Source organism: Apteryx rowi, unplaced genomic scaffold, assembly GCF_003343035.1.
Source record: "Apteryx rowi isolate R43461 unplaced genomic scaffold, aptRow1 scaffold_186, whole genome shotgun sequence".
Taxonomy (NCBI): Eukaryota; Metazoa; Chordata; class Aves; order Apterygiformes; family Apterygidae; genus Apteryx; species Apteryx rowi.
The window spans coordinates 1,131,730-1,154,227 of NW_020448152.1; the positions used below are offsets into that span (position 1 = coordinate 1,131,730).

At 37.9% G+C, this 22,498-nt stretch overlaps 1 protein-coding gene across 1 annotated transcript in view; it reads left to right on the top strand.

The window, feature by feature from the left end:
* Positions 1-22,498, top strand: part of LOC112964145 — a 39,856-nt gene extending 17,358 nt beyond the window's left edge. Inside the window, exons 11-29 of the mRNA XM_026061870.1 lie at positions 634-773; positions 2,162-2,324; positions 2,446-2,532; positions 2,916-3,050; positions 3,487-3,606; positions 6,068-6,285; positions 7,210-7,403; positions 8,120-8,422; positions 9,233-9,462; positions 10,180-10,341; positions 11,154-11,231; positions 12,786-13,142; positions 13,694-14,050; positions 15,099-15,449; positions 17,422-17,553; positions 18,418-18,567; positions 19,292-19,408; positions 21,142-21,315; positions 22,445-22,498. Coding sequence (XP_025917655.1) covers positions 634-773; positions 2,162-2,324; positions 2,446-2,532; positions 2,916-3,050; positions 3,487-3,606; positions 6,068-6,285; positions 7,210-7,403; positions 8,120-8,422; positions 9,233-9,462; positions 10,180-10,341; positions 11,154-11,231; positions 12,786-13,142; positions 13,694-14,050; positions 15,099-15,449; positions 17,422-17,553; positions 18,418-18,567; positions 19,292-19,408; positions 21,142-21,315; positions 22,445-22,498 — 3,522 coding nt within the window. The remainder of the gene's footprint in view (positions 1-633; positions 774-2,161; positions 2,325-2,445; positions 2,533-2,915; positions 3,051-3,486; positions 3,607-6,067; positions 6,286-7,209; positions 7,404-8,119; positions 8,423-9,232; positions 9,463-10,179; positions 10,342-11,153; positions 11,232-12,785; positions 13,143-13,693; positions 14,051-15,098; positions 15,450-17,421; positions 17,554-18,417; positions 18,568-19,291; positions 19,409-21,141; positions 21,316-22,444) is intronic.

Sequence of the window (22,498 nt, forward strand, 5' to 3'; positions counted from 1 at the left end):
ATTCTGCCAAGTATCTTGGAGAATTGACATATTTTGCCTGCAAGTTTGCATAGTAACAGGCTTGTTTTATATGTTATTTAAGCCCCTGCATTCCTCCTTATCTATCGTAGTGCTTAAAATAAAAATAATTAAAATAAAATAAAAATAATTTCTACTTTGCTTTGTGTCTGCATTACATGACCAAACAACAGTTCGCCATCCAAAGAGATGCTTTGGTCGGTTATTTTGGTCAGTTCGATGTCGTATGTATTAAATAAAACGAAAAACAGTGTTTCTTCTAGTCACAACATTCTATGCTTTGAAAATTCAATCAGTTTTTGTGTTCAAATATACTGGTACCAGAGCTACAGCTTTTTTTATACTGCAACAGTTTACACTCAAATTATACATTATAGGGCATTTGTCTGATCGTCTTCTGCTGAAGTCAGTGGTTTACTACTAATGTCACTTTTAATTCTATCTAAATTGAGATCAGGATTTTGAACTTTAGGAGAAAGGAGTTGTTGTGTGAAGTTACATCCCTGCTGTAGCCTGCTGAACTATGTGTTTTTTATATTGGCATTCCTGAATATGAATCCAATAAATCTGATGCAAGTGTCCTTTCTTCTCCTGGTTGCATGATTTGGACTGCAGCCTAAAAAGACAAACGTTTCTGTGAAGGCTATATGGACAGACTATAATAGTCTGCCTGTCGTGCTGCAGTTTGAAGGTCAGATAGAAGAGCTGAAGAAGGAGAAGATGCTCTATCAGAAACGTGGAACTCTCCATTTCAGGTTCAGTAGCCTTTTTTCTATCTCTGAAGAATGTTTTGGCCTAAATTTAATATGCATCTTGATGCTCTTGGGAAAAAGTTTACAAGATTGAAGTACCACATGCACAAAACTTGTGCTTCCTACTCTGTTGTCTAAGCTTGCTCCAGCACACTGACTCCATGGGTTGGTTATCTGCATCCATTCTGCCTTTGCTCTTGTTATTGAAATGATCACGAAGAAGTTGTCAAAAGCAATAGGCAGTGCATGCTGTGGCCATGTGTTTGTTAAGAACCCTATTTAAAGTATATCCTCCTTTCATGAAAACAACAGGATTTATGGTATGGCCAAACTTCTAAGTGGTGAGAAGTTCAAAAATCCAGATCTGATCCCTTGTGCCATCCAGATGCTTTTCTTCTACTCCTTAGCAATGATATAGCTGTTCTAAAGCCACATGTTTCCCTTTTAAAACACATAACAAATGCTCTTGTTTAGATTTGGAACATGTTTTCATTTCCTGGTGATAATGAGTACACTGCTTCTAGATTTTGGCTACCAGAATTTCTCCCTTCATGACCCATTATCAAAACACAGCTTGAAGACCTCCTTAAAAATACATGCTCAGACCTGAGAAATCCAGATCATCGCTTGGGAGATCTCGGCATTCTTAAGACGTAGTAAGGTCTACAGGAGTGCAAAGGCTCCCTCAGGAGCTGCTCTGCATCTTTGAGATAGCTAAAAAAAAAAAACCCTGAGATGCCTTTTCAATAATGGGAGAAGTATGTGAATGAAAAATCAAGAGCTCTGTCAGATATCCTAACATGTATAAATGCAGTCCAGTGTGTGATTATAAATGTTACTGCATTTTTTTAGGCATCTAAGTAAATGCAGAGACGTATTTAATAAAGAGCATAAAATGTTGCACTTATATAGTTCTCTGAGCAGTTTACTACTTACTAGCTGAACATATGTTGCATGGAATTATCATCATGCAGATATTGTTTGTGCAGAAAACGGAGAATGTACTTGCCAGCTGAGATTTTCCTAAGTATTTGGACACTCTGTCCCTATTTGAAATGAAGTTTTGGCCATGAAGGTATGTAAAGTGTATGTATTAGGTCTGCACATCAGAATTTTAGAGATTCACCCTCTCCCATGCTCTGCCCAACCTTTTCTGAATCCAGGATGGAAATTTTTCATCAGAAATTCTGGTGAATGTGTGTAGTTTGTATGAAGCTGTAGTTACACTCTATTAAGTTCTCACAGGTTCCTGGTCCTACATGCTTTGCTTCAGTACCCTAATCACATCTGCAATTGAAAGTTTTGGAGTTTCAGCTGAACTATGCATGTTTTCTCTTTGTGGTTGCCTATAAAGATCTTTTACATTTTGTTCATTCCTTTTTTTGTTCCAGGCATCCATTTGAACTGCTCATTCCACAGAGCTTCCTTCTCCAGGAGACGTTTACCATCGACAAAAAGCAAAAGCACTACTTCTTGGAGACAAAAGTTTTGATAAATGGGCTGGAGGAATCAGTTCAAACTTTTACACTTGGCTATCAATCTGAAAACCCCTATGTGAGTAATACCTGATGCACGAATTTCCTTTAACCTGGCATATCAAGAAAACGGAAAATGAGTAGTTTACTGTACATATTTTATGTTCCTTGCATTTCCTCTCTTTTTTAAACTCCTTTAGATTTGTGCTGGTTTAGCTCATCCTTATAACTACAGGTGGTTCCCCCAAAATGTTGAAATATGCATTTTAACTCGAAGCCACCAAACTGTGAGTAAATTTCCTGTTAAATTTCATTTAGAAGGAGAGATTCATTACCTGTCTGTATAGATTTGCAGTTTATTGTCTTTTTGGACCTAGCTTGCTTATAGGTCTTTAGTTCTCACCAGGTAAATGCTGCAAGCAAAGTTCTCTTTGAATTAATGTTAAACATTAATATTATTATAAGTAACAAGCATTGGAAAGGATTCAGGGATCTAATCCTTACCTATCTATCATCCATCTTGCAAATGCAGTTATTTTCTTTCCTCTGCTTTGCTTATTTTTTATTCTGAGCCACAATGTAATAATTCTCAACTGCAATGGCTTCTCTCATCTGTCATAATACATAGGGTTAATACTCAATGCAGTTCACTTACATTCTTAACACACAGGTGAAGCAGGAAGTTGAGGCTACCTTGAAAGTCAATAAGGAAGATGTTCTCAGCTTTCTAGGAAGATACCAGGACAAATCCAGTGAGGCAGATTTCAGACACCTTTTATATGTGGATGTAACTCATTCATTCCAGGTATTGATGCTGAAACTGGTCTTTATTTTACAATGTACAGAAAAAGAACTACCTTCTTCCTTTCCAGAGAACAGTTTCTCCATGTCTGTCTTCATTTATGTTGTTTTAATCTTCATGTCTTGGTGGTTCTTTTTCTGCTTTGCATTTAGAACTATGATTGTTCTATGCTTGTGAACTTCCTATTCAATAAAATCCTGATGATGACAAAGGCTCCCACATATCACTGCAGACCAAATAACAATCAGTATCAGTACTGTCTTGTAAGAAAAACACTGATCATTTGTTTTCATACTGTTTCAGCAGTGCCTTGGGTAAACTTTTATACATGTTTGCTTTTAAACATTCCTCACTTTATGCTAAAATTTCAGACAGGAAATAACATGAAGCAGTTGATGTGAGTGCAGTGATTATTTCTACATTTTGCTTTGTCAAATAGCTCAAGTTTCCACAAGCAGTGGCCCTAAGTGGGGAGCTGTTTTCCAGGCAAACCAAACTGGAAGACTTTGACTACAGTGTGAATGTAAAAGCCATAATCAACAACAGCGATTCCTCACAGGTCAGTTCCCTGATAATTGCAGTCTCATTGCATGAACTTGTGGCTTTTGCAGCTCTTTCACTCAGTGTTGAAGACTCCTGTCCATTAGGGGTGAAATTCTGTCTTGTTTGGAGAGTCAGTATAAAAACTCTTTTCCTGAAGATCCATGTTATGTCTCTTGCTTGCTGCATGCATTAGGCACGCATTTCACCCTGAAAGCAGTTCAACTTTGTACTGTAAATTACTGTGGAACCACTTTCAAGATGTAGCGGGGTAACAAATGTATGTATATACTATAAAGTTGTTCAGCTTATAGGGAATCCAGTGAGGGTAGTGGAGAGGCCAAAATTGTTTGGGGTGGCAGTTAACTTTTTTTGAATAGAGTTTGTTCTGGATAGATGGCTGTATGCAGTTGGAATAGGTGGCTTATGTTTTGGCTGTAATTCAGAAAACTTTGGAAAAAAATCAGTCTGAAACTCAGGTAAAATTATACTTGAAATTCAAAATAGTTCATCTTTTTAACAGTATAACTTTTCTTGTGCCAACATTTTAGAGTTCAGCTGAAAGGATAAAAATTGCATTTTGGATTTTCTTACATGTTTATGTATTCTTATCAGTCAAAATTTCCCCTAATCCTTCAAGTAAAAGCTATTAACTTAAAATTAGCTGGGATACACTCTCTTTCTACCTATACATTCAGTATAATTATACCTTTATTAGTTGAGCAAAACATAGACATATCTTAAGTAACTTAATATCCAATTATTCTGAATAATTAACTGGAGCCATCTCTTGAATGTACAATAACAATCAGTCCAGGATCTCTAAATCAGTTAATGAAATACACTGAATTTGTTTCAAGATGGTTCTTCGGTTTAGCAGCCATAATGTTAACCATTTGAGTCGAGCTTTTTGAGATATGGAGTGCTCTAGCATAAACAGATCATTTAACCTCTAAAAATATCCTTTTACTTTGGAGTGATGGCTATTTGATAGAGAAACAGCACTGTGCTACTCCCAATTGTGGTACAAAGAGGCTGGCTTTGGCAGAGTTGTTTGAAGCCGCTGGGTTGGACCAACCGTAGTAGCAGTGCATTAGAGTAAGGTTTTAAGGTCTTGGCTCTTGACCAGAATGCAGTTACAGTTGAGCTGCATATGAGTTGACCTTATTTCAGGTCTTTGAGAAGGTTGTTTTCAGTCAACCTGTTTATAAACAGAGGCTAGGAAAGCCATAAATTGGGTCTAGGAAAAGAAGGGTGATGAATAACATGCTAGCTGGATTACTTCTGTGCCAGCTCTCCTTTCAGAAATCTGCATTCCTTGATTCTGCTGGTGTAATGAGCTAGGTGGTTCATTTGGGTTTTGGGGAAACATTTTGGGTTTGGGGGGAAAAGGGGGCTTGCATTTTGATTGTATTTTTCTCCTCCTTTTACACTGAAGAATAACAGTAAAGTTTTAAAAATTCAAAGGAGAGTTGAATATATTCATTCATTTTCATCTGCTCTGGATAATCAAAACAAGGTGCCTCCTTCATGTGTTAATTTAAAAGGACACAGTGTTCTTCTGTTGTCATATTTCCCTTTTGTCTTGTTCTGGAGAAATGTGTGCTCTCGAAGAAATAAATATGGGAACATTCTATTGCGTTGCATGCATCCCAGCTCCCTATAATGCAAGAAAAGGATTTTCTCGTGGAAAATAATTCACCAGTGTGGTTGTTGAAAGCTCTATCATGGTGACAGACTTCTAGGCAAAATCATGTATCGTCTGTAGCCTTTATTGCCAGTTCAGAATGTTCTTTCTCTAGGATTAGCTTTATCCCATGTTGACAAGGGCTGGATTATGTGATCTAGCAGGTCTTTCCAGTCTCTAATGGCTGTGATTTCATTTATCACTGGCAGTGATGTATTGTCAAGATTTTAACTTCAGACTGCTCCTCTAGTTTGTGGTATATCCTGTGTCCCAGGAATGGGTGCTGAAGAGAATAAAATGGATTAGGAAATCTATTTTTTTTATTATTTTTCTGCTTAAACACAAATGCCTTCTCCTAGCCAAGGAAAGAAACAAAAGCATCTGGCAAATAGGTTTCTATGAAGTGAATGACACTGAAGGTGTTTAAACATTGTTTCTCAGGAGTTTATCAAACATTCTGCTGGCTTGTTTCCTTGGAAGTCAGTGTGCAGTTGTGAAGATCTGATAGTGTTCGCCTGGGGAAACTGGAATTTTGAGAATATTTATTCAGTAAGTTCTTTTTAGGAGCATAGTAAATGAATGATTCACCAGCAGCCAGGAAAAGAGATCTTATCTGAGGCAAAAAAAGATGCAATTTTATTTTTAGTCCTCCTAATTTAAATTTCTTAATGGTTCATGAGACCCTCCCAAACCTCATCGTTGTCTGCAATCTTATTCCTCAAACTGATGTTTCACTATTCTGCATTATGGTTTGAGATTCTTAATGTGCTGTTCTTGTTTTCTCTGTGTGTAGGTCCAAGCAGCCCTGAAGAGTTATGGTGAGAGCAACCTTAATGGATCCTTTTGCCTTCATTCCAATGGAAGGGACATGCTGATGCTGGAGGTTGATATGAACAATGAAAAGAGGAGGCACGCCAGAGTTGTCGGAGTGAGCGCTTTCCTCCATCAGGCAATCTTGACAGAACCAGAGTCAATGCAGTTCCAGTTAATGGGCAAAATCTTTCCATCAAGGTAGAGAAATCAGAATCTTGGTTAATAGATGTGAGAGGAGAATTGGGCCTACTGTACTTAGTTTAGAAATCCCGTATGTTACCTTCAAAATATACCCTTTTAGTTTTTTTAATGTACTGAATCTTCACTGTTTTATAAGATTTTAAAGTTTAAACCCTTGTCATTTAAATGGAACTTGCCACTTTGTAGACTTTGTTCCTTAAACTTTTCTAATACAAATGTCTCCAGCAAAGGAGACACATGGTCACAAATTGAAATACAAGAAATTCTGTTTAAACATAAAAAAATAAAACTTTTTTACTGTAAGGGTGAGCAAACACTGGAACAGATTGCCCAGAGAGTTTGTGGAGTTTCCATCCTTGGAGATACTCAAAGCCTGACCAGACAGTCTTGAGTAACTCACTTTAGCTGACCCTGCTTTGAGCAGGGGGGTTGGGCAGGACAATCTCTAGAAGTCCCTTCCCTTACCCTTCCATATATAGAAATCATTGGAGTTCGTCCATCTCTTCCAACATCCAGTTTCTGACTAACAACGCATGGTAACAAGAACATGTGCAGAAGAACCATCCAAACAGAAGCTTTCAGGTAACTGCAGAAACAATCACCCTAGAAACTACTCTGGGTGCAATATGAGCAGAAGCAGTGAGGCACAGCAAGTCTGACCTTATTTTTCTCTGGGTTCTCCCAGCTATGTGTGCTAGGTTTCTGATCACTAACTTTTGCCCATTTAGGCAAAAGTCTCCTCTTCAACATACTGTACAGATCTCTTGTAAAATCTGCTTCTCTTTTGTCTAAATACAGAGTATGCACTGAACATTACCAAATAAATGGGATGGTTTTGCTGCAGGTCGACAGAGACAGACTAACATGAATTAAGCACTACTAAGATGACTTTACTGGCAATTTTTCTGTCTGTCTTTTTAGACTTTTGATATCTTCTGAGATAAAGCTTAATGAAAATAGGCTTTGTGTGGATTTCATGGGAGCCAGGGAGCAGAAAGTTGGTCTTGTCTTGTCCCTAAATGGAAAAGTCCGACACACGTTTACTGGATTAAAGGCTATACCTCAGCTTCTTTCTCTGAATGGATTACTGAAGCGCAAAAGCAACATACATGATGGTACTTTTTTACTTTATGTTTTGCTGTTAATTCTGCAGCTATCCAAGGAGACTTTTTAGTCATAGTGTATTCCTTACAGTAGTGCATTTAATGCAAAAGGATGCATTTAGTATGCAAAATGAACCATTGATCACTGGGGTGAAGACACATTTGAGTAAACTACCATTCTCATTGCAGGTGCATCTTTTATTTGTTAGTTTTGTTGATCGAGGGAAGTAGTGGGTGTTTTTTTTCCCTGTGCAAGCCTTCTGAAATGCAGGGGAGTGGCAGGCTCGGGGACCTCGCCCTTGCGAATGGCTCCATGAAGTAGAGCATGTTACTGCAGAGCTCCAGAGGAATTGTTTATCCTGGAGTAATACAAGGAGCCTTTGTGGAAGATCATAATCCCTCTGTACATTTGCCTTCAGAAGACAGCGCAGTATACTTAGTCCTGGCCTAAAGGCACAAACAAATTTGTGAATAAAAAGAAACAGCTGCCATAAATGCTATTATGTAATTTGTTCTCAACACAGGCGCTTCTACTAGTAGAGAAACTGTTCTCTTAACAATGAACCAATTTTCTGTCTGGATTAGGCTAAATTATCTATTATAATCAGTGGAAATACATTTACTTCCTCCTGGTATTAAATTAATGATTAATTTGCATGTTGCTCGTCAAATCCTGGTCATTTCTGTCCCAAAGGGCTCTCTGCAGTAATCATTTCTGCCCATTACAGGTAATATCAATGTGATGATCAACAAAGCACTGTATGGACTCCATCTCAGGAACAGAAATGTGTTTGGGAATTCCAGCGTACACAATATCACTTTTGCTGTGTTTCAGAACGGCAGTCAGGCAATGCCAATGGAGGCAAAACTGAAAGGACACCTGGAGCTGAGTAAAGAGATCAAAAGGGGCTTAGCTAGTTTCTTGGTGGATGAGAAAGCCCTTTCTGTAGATTTTTCCAGTGTCATGAGTCATGAATACATCAGGGTCAGTGGGACTTTCGCACATAATATCAGCTCTTTAAAAAATGCAGGTATGAAGAAAACTCTGACTTGATCAACATATGGTGTAACAATATAGGGGTGAATTTGTATAAATGGGTGCAGACCTGTGGAAGTTACATTTGCTCACACCAGAGCAAAATGTGATCTGGACTTAACTTCAGCAACATTCATTTTAATATCATTAAGAAAATACAATAGAATGGATACAGGACTATTTTAAAACTATTTGAACTGCTTCAAAATAAATTATTTTTCTCTTGTACATCTTTATCTCTGCATATTGATCAGTTAGTGCATGCTGATCAGTTCTTCTAAGCATATTTTTATACCTTTTTTTGGTTCGGACCATAATTGAAACATTTCTTGAATGTCATTGAATGTCATTGAATAAATCACTCTGAAGAGTAAAATATTCCAAGTGTTGTTTCGTAAGCAAAACCAAGGGCTTTTGTGAACTGAAGTTATCAATAATTTCAGATGGGCAAATTGCCTTTGTCCCTTTGGACCTAAGAAGTCTGTTTTGAAACTTTCTAACAGCCAGTTACTGGAGTTGCACACAATACTCATTGCCATATATCCTTTATTGAGAAAGGAATAATCTTTGACTTCCAAGGTGCATATCACATTTTAATTTAACAATCATTTTTAATGATTTTAATGATTTTCATATGGTAGGTAATGTTCTCTCTTCCTGTAAGTACACAGCAGAAAGTGCTTTCTCCTGTTATGAAAAGGGATAGAAGCTCTCTCTTTAATCTGTAATTTAGCTTTTATCTATTTTACAGGCAATGACAACCCAGCAGTATCTGTGTTGATTTTGCTTCTTTCCCTGTCATTAGGATTGCCCTTGGACGGCATTCTCACTGCCGTGGGTGACCATGTCACAGCAAATCACACCGTTACTATAGCCTTACAGAGTGGCAGTGAAAGGATTACTGCTGTGTTTGAAGGTCAGAGTCTGTCTGTAGAGCCTCCTAAATCCCAGCTATCTGTGAGTTTACAGCACAACATCTCAAAGATAAAGAAACTTGGGATTCCCTTTATTGTGGAAGCTGCTGGCTATTACCAGGTAAGAAAAGTTCTGCCTGTGATTATTTAATTTCTGGCAGAACCATTTCTAATCACTTTAGGTTATTCCTGTGTGCTGTTAACCACAGGATGCACTTCACTCCAAAGGTGGCTGCATTTTTAAGATGTACTAAATTGCTGTGTGAACGAAAGGTTTCTTCATGGCTTCTAGTCATACCATGTACCAGTTGTCTGAAGTTTTGGAACTAAATCTAGACTAAATAAGATGCTACATTCAGTTCAGATTTAAGTGAAGTGCCTTGAGGGATGGTAGTCTTGTCCAATTTTATTTTTCCTCTATAAATAGGAAGTGGACAGGCAGGCCTAATGTATGTAGCGTAAGTGTCCATGAGCCTAGGCACTGTGTTGCATCTTGTACCTGATTTTGCTAGTTACAATATCATCCTTTGGATGTCTGCTAAATAGCTAGAGAATGTTTAACATGGCTTTCCCTTTGGAAATCTCAAAGCACAGGAACATCATGGATCGTGTTTGCTGGTCCAGTGCTGGTACAGAGCATTCAGAAGGTCTAGCATGACAGGAAAATCTGTCTTTGAAATGAAGCCACACTGAAGAATTTGCACTTCCCTTTTACCAGTGCTGCTGCTGTGACTCAGGTTGTCAGGTTGCAGCATTGTGAAACAGATTCTGCTTTACTAGCTGTCACTGGGATGTTGTCATTTGTGTCTTTCCCTTATTTGGTTTCTTTTGTACTCAGAATTTCAGCAAAGGGATTGCTGCAGGGCTAACAACCATGGTGGAGAAGGAACAGTTCAAAGTCAAAATAGAGAAGAAAACCACTGTTGGTGCTATGGAAATTTCCCTTTCACTTCATCATGATGTGGGAGTACTGATAAACATTGTCCCACAGGCCATACAGGTTAGCAGAAATCCTGTTATATGATGTATTTAATGTCACTTTTTGCTGTTCATTCTCAATTGTTTAAATTATCATCTTGAGAGCAAGCTAGGAGATCAGAAGGGAGAGATTTTTTCCCAAACAAGACCAGCACAGAAAGCCTAGAAACTGCTTGAAAACCTGCTCTTTACTGGTAAGCAAAATATGGCAGGTAACAAAACATGTATGGCATGAAGTTGGAGTGTGCATATCCAAAAGGGTGCTTGTCCAGGCATGATAATGTCCAGTCCCTTTCCACCTTGCTAAAGTGGGGTTTGCAGGTGGAGCACTTAGCTGTTTGTGGGTGCAGTAATTTAAACAGGAGAATGGTTAATAATGGCAGTAGTTTTTGTACAGCCAACAGCCATCCCCAAGGACTTCGCAGTCTGCAACTGGGCATGCTGATGGCATTTAAAACACTGAGTGTCTACTTGTGACAGTGGTATTTTCCATGTTAAACATAAGAAATACCACTAGCTCCTGCCAAATTCAAAAGCCAGAGCATCAAAAATCTGTCTAGCAAGTGACAGTTTCCTACTGTTTGAAGATATTCTTCTCTTTGTCTATCCTGATGATATTTGGGATAATAATGTAAGATTAGAGACATGATTTAGGCTCAGATCCACTAAACTTTTTGTCTTTTTGAGACTGATCTCTAACCTTTAATCTTAAAGCTATGTTTTAACTTTTTCCTGCTCTTTCTCTTGAAAGCAGCCTTTTAGATCTTTACTTTGTATTTTAGTCCTCTCTGCTTTTCTCCATGTTCCGATTGTGCTATGTTGATATGCCAACAGGTTACTTGCAGTGGAGAATCCATCTACAAACAACTTTCTGGCCTTTGCAATGGAGACATTGCAAGTCATCATTCTGAGGTACAGGCTTCATTCTTAAACTTTGCTATCAACAGCATACTGTCTTAATTACCACCAAGGGAATCTAAGTACTGGAAGGTGTCAGAGATGTAGAAATGAGTTTGAATTTGCAGGAAGTTGTGTACAAACCTTCAGATATTTTCACTCCTTTAATATCTCCAGATTCAACTGCATCAGATTGCTTGTTCATCAAAAACTAGACAAATCCATGAGGAAGGTAGCATTCAGTTTCACCGTCATGCAATAGAATTTTTATTCTGAGTCTGAACTTTCAACCAAACTTGTATCTGGGTGATACGGATTTACATCCTTAGTGCACAATTATGCACCAAGTGCAAAACATGTAGCAGAGCTAAGAGGTGCTTACAGGCCCGACAGGTGCAATTTTAAAGGTGATATTCCCATGTCCTACAACAAGCAAGTAAGTTGGACTGATTCAGAGCTCAGTGAAAGAGTCTGCACCTAGCGTAAAACTAATGATACCATGAGATAACAGGTTGCATAAAACCAAAGGCAAAGAGTTTCATTAATGTTACTAGCTGAGGCCTCCAAACTGTATCTTCTGCCAGTTAGAACTGAACTCAGTATAAATGATCTTGTTTTGCTGTTGTGCAGCCAATCTGAAATGAACTGGACATGGGAACATAGGAGGCGCAAGCTGAGAATCTTGTCTGTTCCATAAATACACAAACTGATGGACAATTAGTTTCTAGTATGATTTCCCTGAAGATGTACATTAACTATGCTATGGTTGGAAAGTCAGTCAAATTGAAAATGCAGACTACTTGGGCAAAAAAATTGTTTGACTGGAACTGGCCACTGAGCCATATTGTCTTACTGTAAGTTTGATGCTGGTGGTGGGGTTTTTTTCCCAGTGTTGTCAGTATAAATTGCATGGTTTACTTTTTCTTAATCCATTTTCTGCTCTTTCTAACTAATCATTTGTTTGTGAAAGCCCCTGTGACACTTGAACTGTTCCAGAAAGATATGCCTTATAATCTGACATTTTCTTAAGATTGTGTTAAAAACATGTCTCCTGTGAGTGACTTCAGAAAGATTACTATTTGTCTTTAGACAAACAGTAATGGCAGTGACTGCAATTCTCATATGTGTTCCAGTGGCAAAAAACACAAATAGATTCCAGTTCCCTCATGTAATGTGGGTCCAGTCTACATAACACTGGTCACTTCTGCTGAAGTCTGTGGGGAATTTAACACATTCTCACATGCTAGAGCTCTATTTGTGTACAGTAAAAATAAAAGTGATAATAAAAGCAATAGTAGTTGCTTTTTTGTTATTGATAATTGTTTTAACAGTTGGGGGGGTTGCTGTTATTTTTATTATAGAACTCTAAAGGAAGACTCTGGGCCCTTCTCTCTATTTCTGTAGACATTTATGTGTATGTAGGATGGATACCAAATGTGTTTCCTCTTGCACTCATAGTAGCATTTTTTTTTTCTTTTTTAAGAATAAGCATGTGTATTGCAGTAGGGAAATGGTTATGTGGTCTGACAGGGGAACAAGCTTGACAACAGTTTTTCTGTAATTTTATAGACTCCAGCAAAAGTTTCACTGAATGGGTCGATGTTTACCAGCAACTCTACTGTCAGCTTCTTTGGACACATTTCTTTTAATGAGATGTTTGCCTGTCTGCAACTCTATGCCACCTTCAACATCCAGCCTCATTTGGAGCTTGACTTCAAGCATTCCTTGCCTCAGCTTCAGTCTCTGGGTGTTGCCAAAGAGAACCAAGTGAAGGTGTCAGCCATGAGAAGTGACAAGTATAAAGGCGTGCTTGAGATTGTCCTTGGGCACTGCAGTTTAAAAGCTGATGGAGAAGTGAACCTGGCAAGCAATGAAACAGATACAGAATGGATACTTACTGTTAGAAACAAGTGTGTCAGTCTAGAGGTAACACTCTAGATGGTTTTCTATATGGTATCATAATCTTTGTATTTCGTATCACTATGAGTCACAGAGGACTCTGTCCTGACACTTTTATTTATGGGAAGGATAGTTTTGGTTATTAAAGGGGTTCTGCCAGAGCAACAAGTCAAAACATTTGCAAAGGTATACTTAAAAATGAGAATTTGGAGTAACAGAGTGACACATGTTACTGCTGTAGCCATAAAATAGTTGCTTAATCCCAGCTTTTTTAATAAAATAACTTTGGTCCTAAAATCTAATGAAAAGTGAATCCTTTCTGTTTGAAACTTTGGAGATTTCCTTTGGGATTATGAACTTCTGCAGTTTTTATTAAAAGGTTTTTGTCAGATTTTTTCCATACTGTTCATTCTCAGGGTCATTTCTGATTACTCTGTGAAACAAGCTGTCTCATATGGTCCTTTCCAAAAGTATATGGGTTCAGAAAGAAGAAATGCTTTATCATTAGTTCAAAACAAATTAGGAAGACGGTTGCTTTACCTTATGTACTTTAAATAGTATAATCTTTTCTGTTGCAGATGGTGGGACTGCCTCATGCAGTAGCCTTTGAGGGCTCTTTCAAACAGAACATCTGCAACATTGGCTTATTGATGAACCTCCAGTGTGATGGCAAAACAGCAGATATGCAGATAGACACTTCCTGCAAGCATGAATACACACTCCAAGGGATGCTAAGGCATTCAGTTCCCTGGCTCAGGGAGCTTGGGTTGCCTTTTGAAAATTCTGTCCTGTTCTCTGCAGCCACAGATGTCACCACTGAAGGCATTTTGTTGCTGCAGGCTGGCAGATGCAACCTTAAGGCTAGAGGAGGTCTCTGTATTCAGAATAAAGCTGAATGGACACTGGAAACAGAAACAGAGTGTCAGCTTCTGCAGGTAGCTGTTTGAGGCTTTTAAAGAAAGTTTTGGGATCAAATGAAGGCCTTATGGGGATTTAGCTAAAATAACAATGTTTGGGTTTTGGAAAGTCACTCTACAGGCGTATGTCTTACGGCAGACGGTATGGATCTTGTGGTTCACAGATGTTACGTAGACTGAGGTTAGTTTTAAAGTCCTTGCTGCTTGTCGCCTTGGCAAACTGAGACTGCCCTTGCTGTTCTAGGGCTGATCAGCAGGTTTTAGTTTGAAACATTTGTCAAAAAATATTTTCTTTCATTTTATCAAAGTAGAAGTTGTGAAATTTGCTTTGTTTTCCCATCTAGTCTCACTTACTACATTAGAAAGAATGACTTCTGCAAGTTTAGGGTTATTTCCAGATGTTCATATGCATTTATTTTTTCCATTTAACTCCTCAATTTTAATTTCTTCAACTACAGGGTAACAATACAAAAATGACAGGAAAATGTGTATCGTTGTATTGTCATCCATCATGAAGAGAGAATGAAAACCACTCAAAATGCAAAAAATAATAGAATTTTCAGTGTTTTCACAAATATTTTGAAAACAAATGGGAGATAACATTTCATTTAGAATGTTGCACAAGACAGGCTTGAATTTTTAATATTTTACAAAAAAATATTTCCTCAGACCATCAGCTACAAGAACATGTGTTGAGCCTATTATTTTGGGGGGCTTAGTGCATTCTGAAAATTAAGATTGGTGTGATCTGAATGAAGCAGACAATTGTCAATAATCTTTGCTGTTCTGAAGAAATACACATTTTGTATTTTTGTAAGTGTAAAAGTTCTTATAGGTAAAGAAGTTGTAATTTCTGTGGGCCAGTCCTAAAATCTTCTCTCAAGCATTATCCAGGCAAAATTGCCACCTTACAGTTGGGAGGGAGAAAAATGGCAGCGCTGAGACTGCAGGCTTTGTGTTTGCTGATGTAGCATAAAATCTCATTCCTCATGTGCTAAGAGGAGAAGAAAAACCTCTCTTCTCAATGTGTATGTATAATCTAAAGGATTTTTTAATATCTTGATAGGATCTTGGTATTCCAGCTCAGTCACGGCTCACAGGATATATTCAGAAAGACAGCTGCCAAGCAGGACTTCTCTGCATCCTTGAAACAGATGGCAAGGTTGCCCGTCTTGAAGTAAGAACAGAGTGCAAGCCAAAGATGACCCTGGAAGTTCAATTCAGACATGAGTTCCTTCAACTGAAAGAAATTCCAAGGGAAAACAAGCTGTCTGTCACGGCACAAAAGGAGTTAAAATATCATATTGACATAGGATTGAATTCAGGTGCTTGTGAGCTTCAAATGAATGGGGATTTCTACTCTGAAAAGAAGCTTCAGTGGAAAATGTTTATAGAAAACAAATGCCAAACAATTCAGGTATTTGAAAGAATCTTTTGCTTTACTTTTGACTTGCTACATCTAATTCTAAACCAGGATCTTACCGTTGCACCTACTAAGGTCAAAAGAAAATAGTCTGATGATTTCAATGGTAGCACAGTCAGATCTTAGAAAAGCATTGTCCCCTTTTTATGTTGTATCTTACATTTGGAACCAGTCATTCACTGTACTTTTATATGGTATAAGCCAAATTTTGTATGAATCAATACCTGAAGTCAATGGACTTGCTTGTACTAGTCCGTACTGTTCAAGTGGGATTACTGTTAAGTATTCTGATGTATTCTTTAAAAGGGACAGTTGAGAAATCTGCTGGGCTTTTATCTTCAGAGATAATGCGTATTCAGAGTTCTCTTTGGGAACTGTGATTGCAGTTTCTCAGCCATTTTGACAAACCATGGAATAGTTTAAAAATGCATCAAGTAAACTGTGAAACAAAATGAAAATATAATTTAAATGGATAATCTTCATGTCAGGAAATTTCCATTCAGCTTTACAGAAAATTGAAATTGCTAACAAGCTGATATGTAATATAAGAAAAACATTGCTTAAAATACACAGAGTGAGAAAGCCAGCATTAAACAGCAATTACAATTTCCTGTAGGACCCGAGTTCAGGAATATCTGGGGGATTTGGCTGAAAAAACAAAAATGGCATTTCAAACAAGCTGGTTTGGACTGGTGAGCCTTTTCTCAGTGGTTATTCTTGCAAATACTGTCCATGCAGTTGCCCCAGAGCTGAACCCTACCATTTATAGTGCCTGACCATGCATCACCAGGTAACACCTCCTGTTCCATTAATGAGATTTAACTTCTGGTCTGGTGGGACCTTGCTACAGGCTTGGAGTCTGAATTGCAAACGCTATAAATGGTAGTGAAGTAAGAGCGCTGTTCAAAGAAGGAAAAGAAAAAAAGTCTCTGGAGCTCTGTGGAGAAAGATCAGTCCACATCACAGAAATGAGCCATCATTTGCAGCACAGTCTCATTTCTATTTAAAGCAAAGGAAAGTGAGCTGTGGCTCTGGGACAGTCCACCTGGTTGGCTGCGTTGGTCCTGGGAGTCCTCGTCTCTGAAGGAGACCAAAGTGCAGTTGCCTGGGAAGAGCTGTGTGAGCTGGGGCGCAAGACAGGTTTCAAAGCTCTCCAAGTAAAGAAAGGCAGTGTGCTGAGACCTCTCAGTTAGTGTGATGTGCTGTGCTTTTTTTACCCCGTGATGGAAGAGAGAAGGATAGCACTTCTTACCTCAGTTCTGGCCTGGTAGTTTATTTTCCCAGGCCTAACAGTAGATGGGCGAAAGGGAGAATTTCTGCAGCAGAATTTCCTGAAGTAGCAGTTGTAAATTTGGCTTGATTGAGCACTGATTTTTACTGAAAATTTGTATTGCTGTCTGAAATACTTGTATCATAAACCTAGGCTTCTCACATCCCACCAGTCAATGCTAGATAGGCAGAAGATGGAAAGGACAGAAGTGTGTATAGGGAAAGTTTAGAGAGATGTTATCACAGAATGAGCTGTTACTTCAATATGTGAATCAGGGTATAACTGACTATACAAAGAGCAGACTCTTACAGAACAAAACTGCCGTAATAAACCTACCCTTACTGGTTTCTCAGGATTTATGGATGCTTTGTGTCACTGGAGCAATGCAAAGCGTAGAAAATTAATTGACTCTTCAGTTAGGCAAGAAAAGCTGCCAAGTTATCCTGTGTCCTATTTTTGCTGGCCAATATATCAAAAATATGGCAGATCTCTTTAAAATGCAAAAAAAAAAAGTGTATAAACTTTTAGAAAATAATATCAAGATTTCTGAAACACTGTATGGACATGCTGCCTGATATACTGGTTTTATAGCCAGATGCTATTATAGATCCTTACTAGGAAGAAAATATTTCAGGTGTATAGCATATTTGTGGATAATTGTAGAAGTGTTTGGTTTTTTTCTTCCCATTTCTACAGGATCTTGGAGCACCAGTAAAAATTGATGGTTCAGGCTATGTTTTGATAGATAAAATGAACCTAGAGTCACAGACGTTGATCTTTGTTGATGAAAATAAGTTGCAAGGACTCCTTATACTAAAAGCCACTGCTGTAAGTATCTTACAGATTGTTAGAATGAGTGTACAAAGTGCTGGGTGACATACTGTAAACTATTTTATTGGGAACAAATAGACAAGCTTTTGTAATAAATGCCAGAATAAAACATAGATCTTTGAGAATTTGGCACCTGTAATGTGCAGTAAAACAGATGTATAGGATAATAGGATACAGACTGTGGCACTTCCTGAATCATTTCCTTGTTATATTCTTTGTGTGCCTGTATTTTTTTATTTTGTACTATTTGGTGTTCATTATATTATGTTGCAAATATAATATGACATGCAAAAGCACAAATGCTTATCTCACTCCAGATATGCTGCAGATCCTCTCAATATAGTGCGGTTCAGTCACCATGAAAATGTACAGCAATGCACACAAAGAAAAAAGATTGTGATTTACAGAGTGATCTCTGTGATCAGAGACACAGATTTGGCTTCTCGTCATCAGTGCAGGAGGAAAGAATACACACAGAAGTTGCTTCTTCCTGTTGAGCATTCACTTGGTTGCCATAGCTGGTAATTTCTGTGTATTTCTGTGCTGTAGAAAAACAGCTAGCGGGAGTTCGTTGCCACCAGAAAGAGACAGTTGCACCTTTTTTATTTTAGCTGAAAGATATATTTTGTATCCTATCTGTCCTATGCTTGATTTTTCTCTACTTTTTCCCTTGATGTAACTGCACTAAATTCAGTGCAGTTGGATTTAATTAGTTTTAATTTAGTTAGTTAAAGTTTTAGTTAATGTAATTAGTTTTAATGTAGGACAGATGGATTTGCTGAGTTTCTGTTCAAACTGTGTATGGCTGCAAGCTTTGGGATCTACACACGCTTTGCTGTATGTGTTGTGAAATATTAACAGGAAAGACAGGAGCTGGATGTGCTGCTAACCCATAACATTCAAGGAGCTACTGACATTGGCATTCCTACAAGGATGTTAGCTGATGTGACATCAGAAAAAACTGGGGACCTCTATAAAAGATTTATTCAGTTCTCTGTGAACAGCAAGCAAGTAAGTGTCTCCTCCGTATTAGCAAGATGTGAAAGAGAGGTTAGAGTGAGCTAAGGGATTTGGTAACCACTGTTTTTCCATTTGGAATAGCTATGCATGAGGCCTTTATAGGAGTATTCTGTGCGGGTGCTGGTTTGATTTTAAAGGCCTTTGTTAAAGGAAGCATAAGACTAACTGAATTGTGTACTGTGTAAACATGCTCAGTGCAGAATAGCATGAGACCATTGAAGAAGCGTCTTCAGTGTGGAAATCAATCAAGAGTCTTAAAACAAAAGGTCTAATTTATTAAGGGCCTGAAGCTCAGCAGAAGAAATTTCACCAAGTCAGGGCCCCAAAATGGTACCCAATCCGGTTAAGAATTGACTTTCTTTGATTTCACTGAGCGTTGGGCTGGCCTTAGAGTACTGAACTACTGACTTTCATGTATCTTTCAGTCACTCCTGCTGCGTAATCCCTTCTAGCAACAAATCTGATATCAAAAGTGATCTGTGATTGCCATTTGTAAATTTTATCAAACCTGTCTTTTCAAGTATCTTCACTTGGTGCATACTCCCTATTACAGTACAGAGATTTGTAGTGAGGAACTAACTTTTGTATAGGTCACATTTTTTGAATTTTTGGTAATTTAATGTGATAGAAACAGTAATTACAGTTAATCAGAACAGTGTCAATATCAGAGATGTGTCACAGTTAAGTTTTGTCATATTTTATTTGGACTAAACAGATTACAGAAGAACTGAGCTTTGTCCAGAAGTTGGATAGTGTGTCTCTTAACTACAAACTTACTCATAACATAGAAGCACTGAAGACTTTGCGAATAGACGACAGGATTGAGTTGCAGGTAAGTTATCAAACGATGACAGAGGAGATGGGCGTCCGGTCTGTAATCAAGCCATTATGGAAGCAGAAACTGTAGAAACTGAATGGCAAAGAACAGAGGGTGTAGATGTGACTTTGTACAGCACTTGCTATGCAGGAGAAATTGTTGTTGTCTCCTTGTCAAAGAAAGTAGGATTTGACTCATTCAGTTGTTAACTTTGGCATCTTTCTCATGTTTTCACTTGTGTTATGCCATCTTGCATCAAATCATAGCACAGACTTCAAAGTTGCTTTACAATTTTGCTTCACTTAAAAGTCAAGATTTATACAGGAAAAAAAGCTTGATGCTGTTAAATGCAGCCGAAATAAAGCAAACCATAACCACAAATGATCTTCTACCTAATGTAGCAGGTACAAGCGGCAAAGATTGTTCTCCACATTTTAAAATATGAGCTAATGTTCAATAATGTGCCTTTCTTCTGATTAAGGTGTCTGAGTTGATACACCGTCTCAGCTTCTTTTCTCATTCATAATCTTCTCCAGTCCCACACTGTTCCTTATCTATACTCTAAGTTGGGCCTTCCTTACCTTTTATTCAATTGACACAAAGAGCAGCAGTGTCCTCTGTCCTTCTGCGTAATTTGAAGTATGGTGGAATATTCATTATGAAAGTGCATTGCAGTCCCATTCAGGATGTGCAAGGCTTTAACTGTAATTTTCTGTGCAAATGAATGGTCTGGGACATTTGCAGACTGTACCCATGCATACATGTAGTATTTCTGAATGAGCTGGAATAACGTGAGGCACAGAAGTGTGTTCGTGGTAAAATGAAATGTCACTCTGTACTGGACGGAGACAAACCAGTTGCTTTCTTGCCATGCAAATTGTATTCCTGAGCTCTGTAACCCAACAGAAGTGGGAGGAAGTTGGGGAGGACGGTCTCTAAGTGAGGTGTAGAGATGGTCAAGCAGGTTGCTGCTTAGGCTCTTGAGGAATAAGATTTTTGTGAATTCAGATATTTTCCCAATATACGCAGGTCAGAATGTCTACTCCTGGTTTAATGACATTATATTTTCTTTTTTACCTTTCTCTCTCCCTGCTCCTTTTCTCTCTGTGCTTCCCTCATGACCCCTTTTTTTTCTTGTCTAAAATTCAATGTGGAAGGGAGCCCAGAAGCTAGTTTTATTCTTGAGAGATTTGGAGAATAGCTTCTTGAACCAGAAGTTTTATAGGAGGAGGAGACTGGAGGTTGGCTCCTGATCTGCGAAGAGCCCAGGCCACACCTGAGCTTGCACTGTGTGTTGCACAAGGAGGGCAGTGCGTTTTAGCTAATATACCTAGTCTGTCTGATAGGTCTGCAGTGTGCCAGGTATCAGCTAGATGGAGGTGAATACAATTATGATTTCAGGGTTTACATTCGGAATGGTTGTCTAGCATATTTGTATATTTGAGATACACAAGCCTACAGCACAACACTAGCTCTTTATTAATCATTTAACAGCCTGAATAGGGTTAAGGTAAGGACGTACTGCAGAATACTTGTTAAACTGTGGAAAAAAAAAAAAAAAAAAAAAAGTGGGAGCTTTCTTCAGTGTTTGTAACTGTATTATGTTACAAAATGATACAAGTTTTTACTGGACCTTCATTTACACATCTTTGAGCTGAAACTGCCTGAACCAAAAAAAGAACCCTGAATAACAAGAGCTTTTCTTTTTATAAAGATGCCTTTTCACAAATTATCATTGTATCACACAGGCTATCTTGGACCTGAAAGCGATCAAGCGTTTTAGTATTAAAGTGCACTGTGGTGGTTACCTGACAGTTTTTGAAGGACAAATCCAGGAGTCTGAAACAAGTACTGACATAACTGGGAATTTTCAGCATACTTGGCCATGGTTGCTACAAGCCAGGGTGCCAACATCTTTACAGGTAGTTTTTTATTTAAAAAAAATGAAAATTACTGTCCTTTTTTATAGTGTAACAGCCCATGGCTTGAATGAGGACTACCATTGTGTAAGGTATAGAATGAAAGATGAGGTTTTCTCCTAGTATTTACAAACTATGGATGGCTTAAACATTACCTAATAAAATATTAAGAATTTATTAATTGGCTGGTTTCTGAACAAGGTCATTCCATTCCGATCAGTGTTAGTACAGCATGTTTCAAGGGTATTGTGACTCCTATAGGAATATAGTTTCAGTACATTGTATCAGGAACTGGAATATTGCTCCTATGTTCTTAAATGGGGATTTTACACTTAAAGAAATACTTCTTTAAGTGCTGTCTTCAGGAAAGTATTGAAGTATCTTCTATCCAGTAAATATTAGCAGTATGCATGGATCAAAGATCCTTTATATAACTAGAGTCCTGTTTTTCATCTTTTTGTGGGGAAAAAAAGAGAGCCTAATGAGAATTTGACATAAATCAGTAAGACTAAAGTGATTTGAAATTCATTCACTTGAATGGATTTGATATTAGAAAGTCATAGATGAATAATGAAAGGCTAAGTTTTTTTTGTTAATGGATGGATTTTTGAAATAAGCATAGACTAGAGAAAACTAATCTTCCATTTGTCTTCTGTTTTAAAATTAAATGGTATTTAAATGATATTTCAAAGACATAAATCTGCATGTTCTGTTTTAGATAGATGTGTTTTTTCAAGGAAGAAACACTACTCAAGAAAGACGTATGCACATTGCAGCTGGAGAAACATCAGTCACATACATAATAAACTCTTATTATGTTGGTCACCAAATGGATATTTTTTGCCAAAGTGTACATAACAGCAAGACATTACAGGCATCTGGCTACCCTAAGGCAATCAATCTGATTCTGAGTTTACAGAAATTAGGTAGGTACCTGCTGTTCCTTTTGGAGTTCCTGTTATGTAATAGCTCTGTGAGGATGTTTCAGCTGTTCCTTTAACAGCTACCAACTGATTCACTAAGATTTGCTAGTAGTACCTAAAAAGGGACAGTTTTTCGTTGTCTGCAAATAAAACTGTCATTCTTAAACTTCATATGTTATTAATTAGGTTGCCTCTTTTCTTTATTCCAGAAAAAATTTTGTGGTACAACACCTAGTAAAATAGGTGATCCCCAGAATATTTAG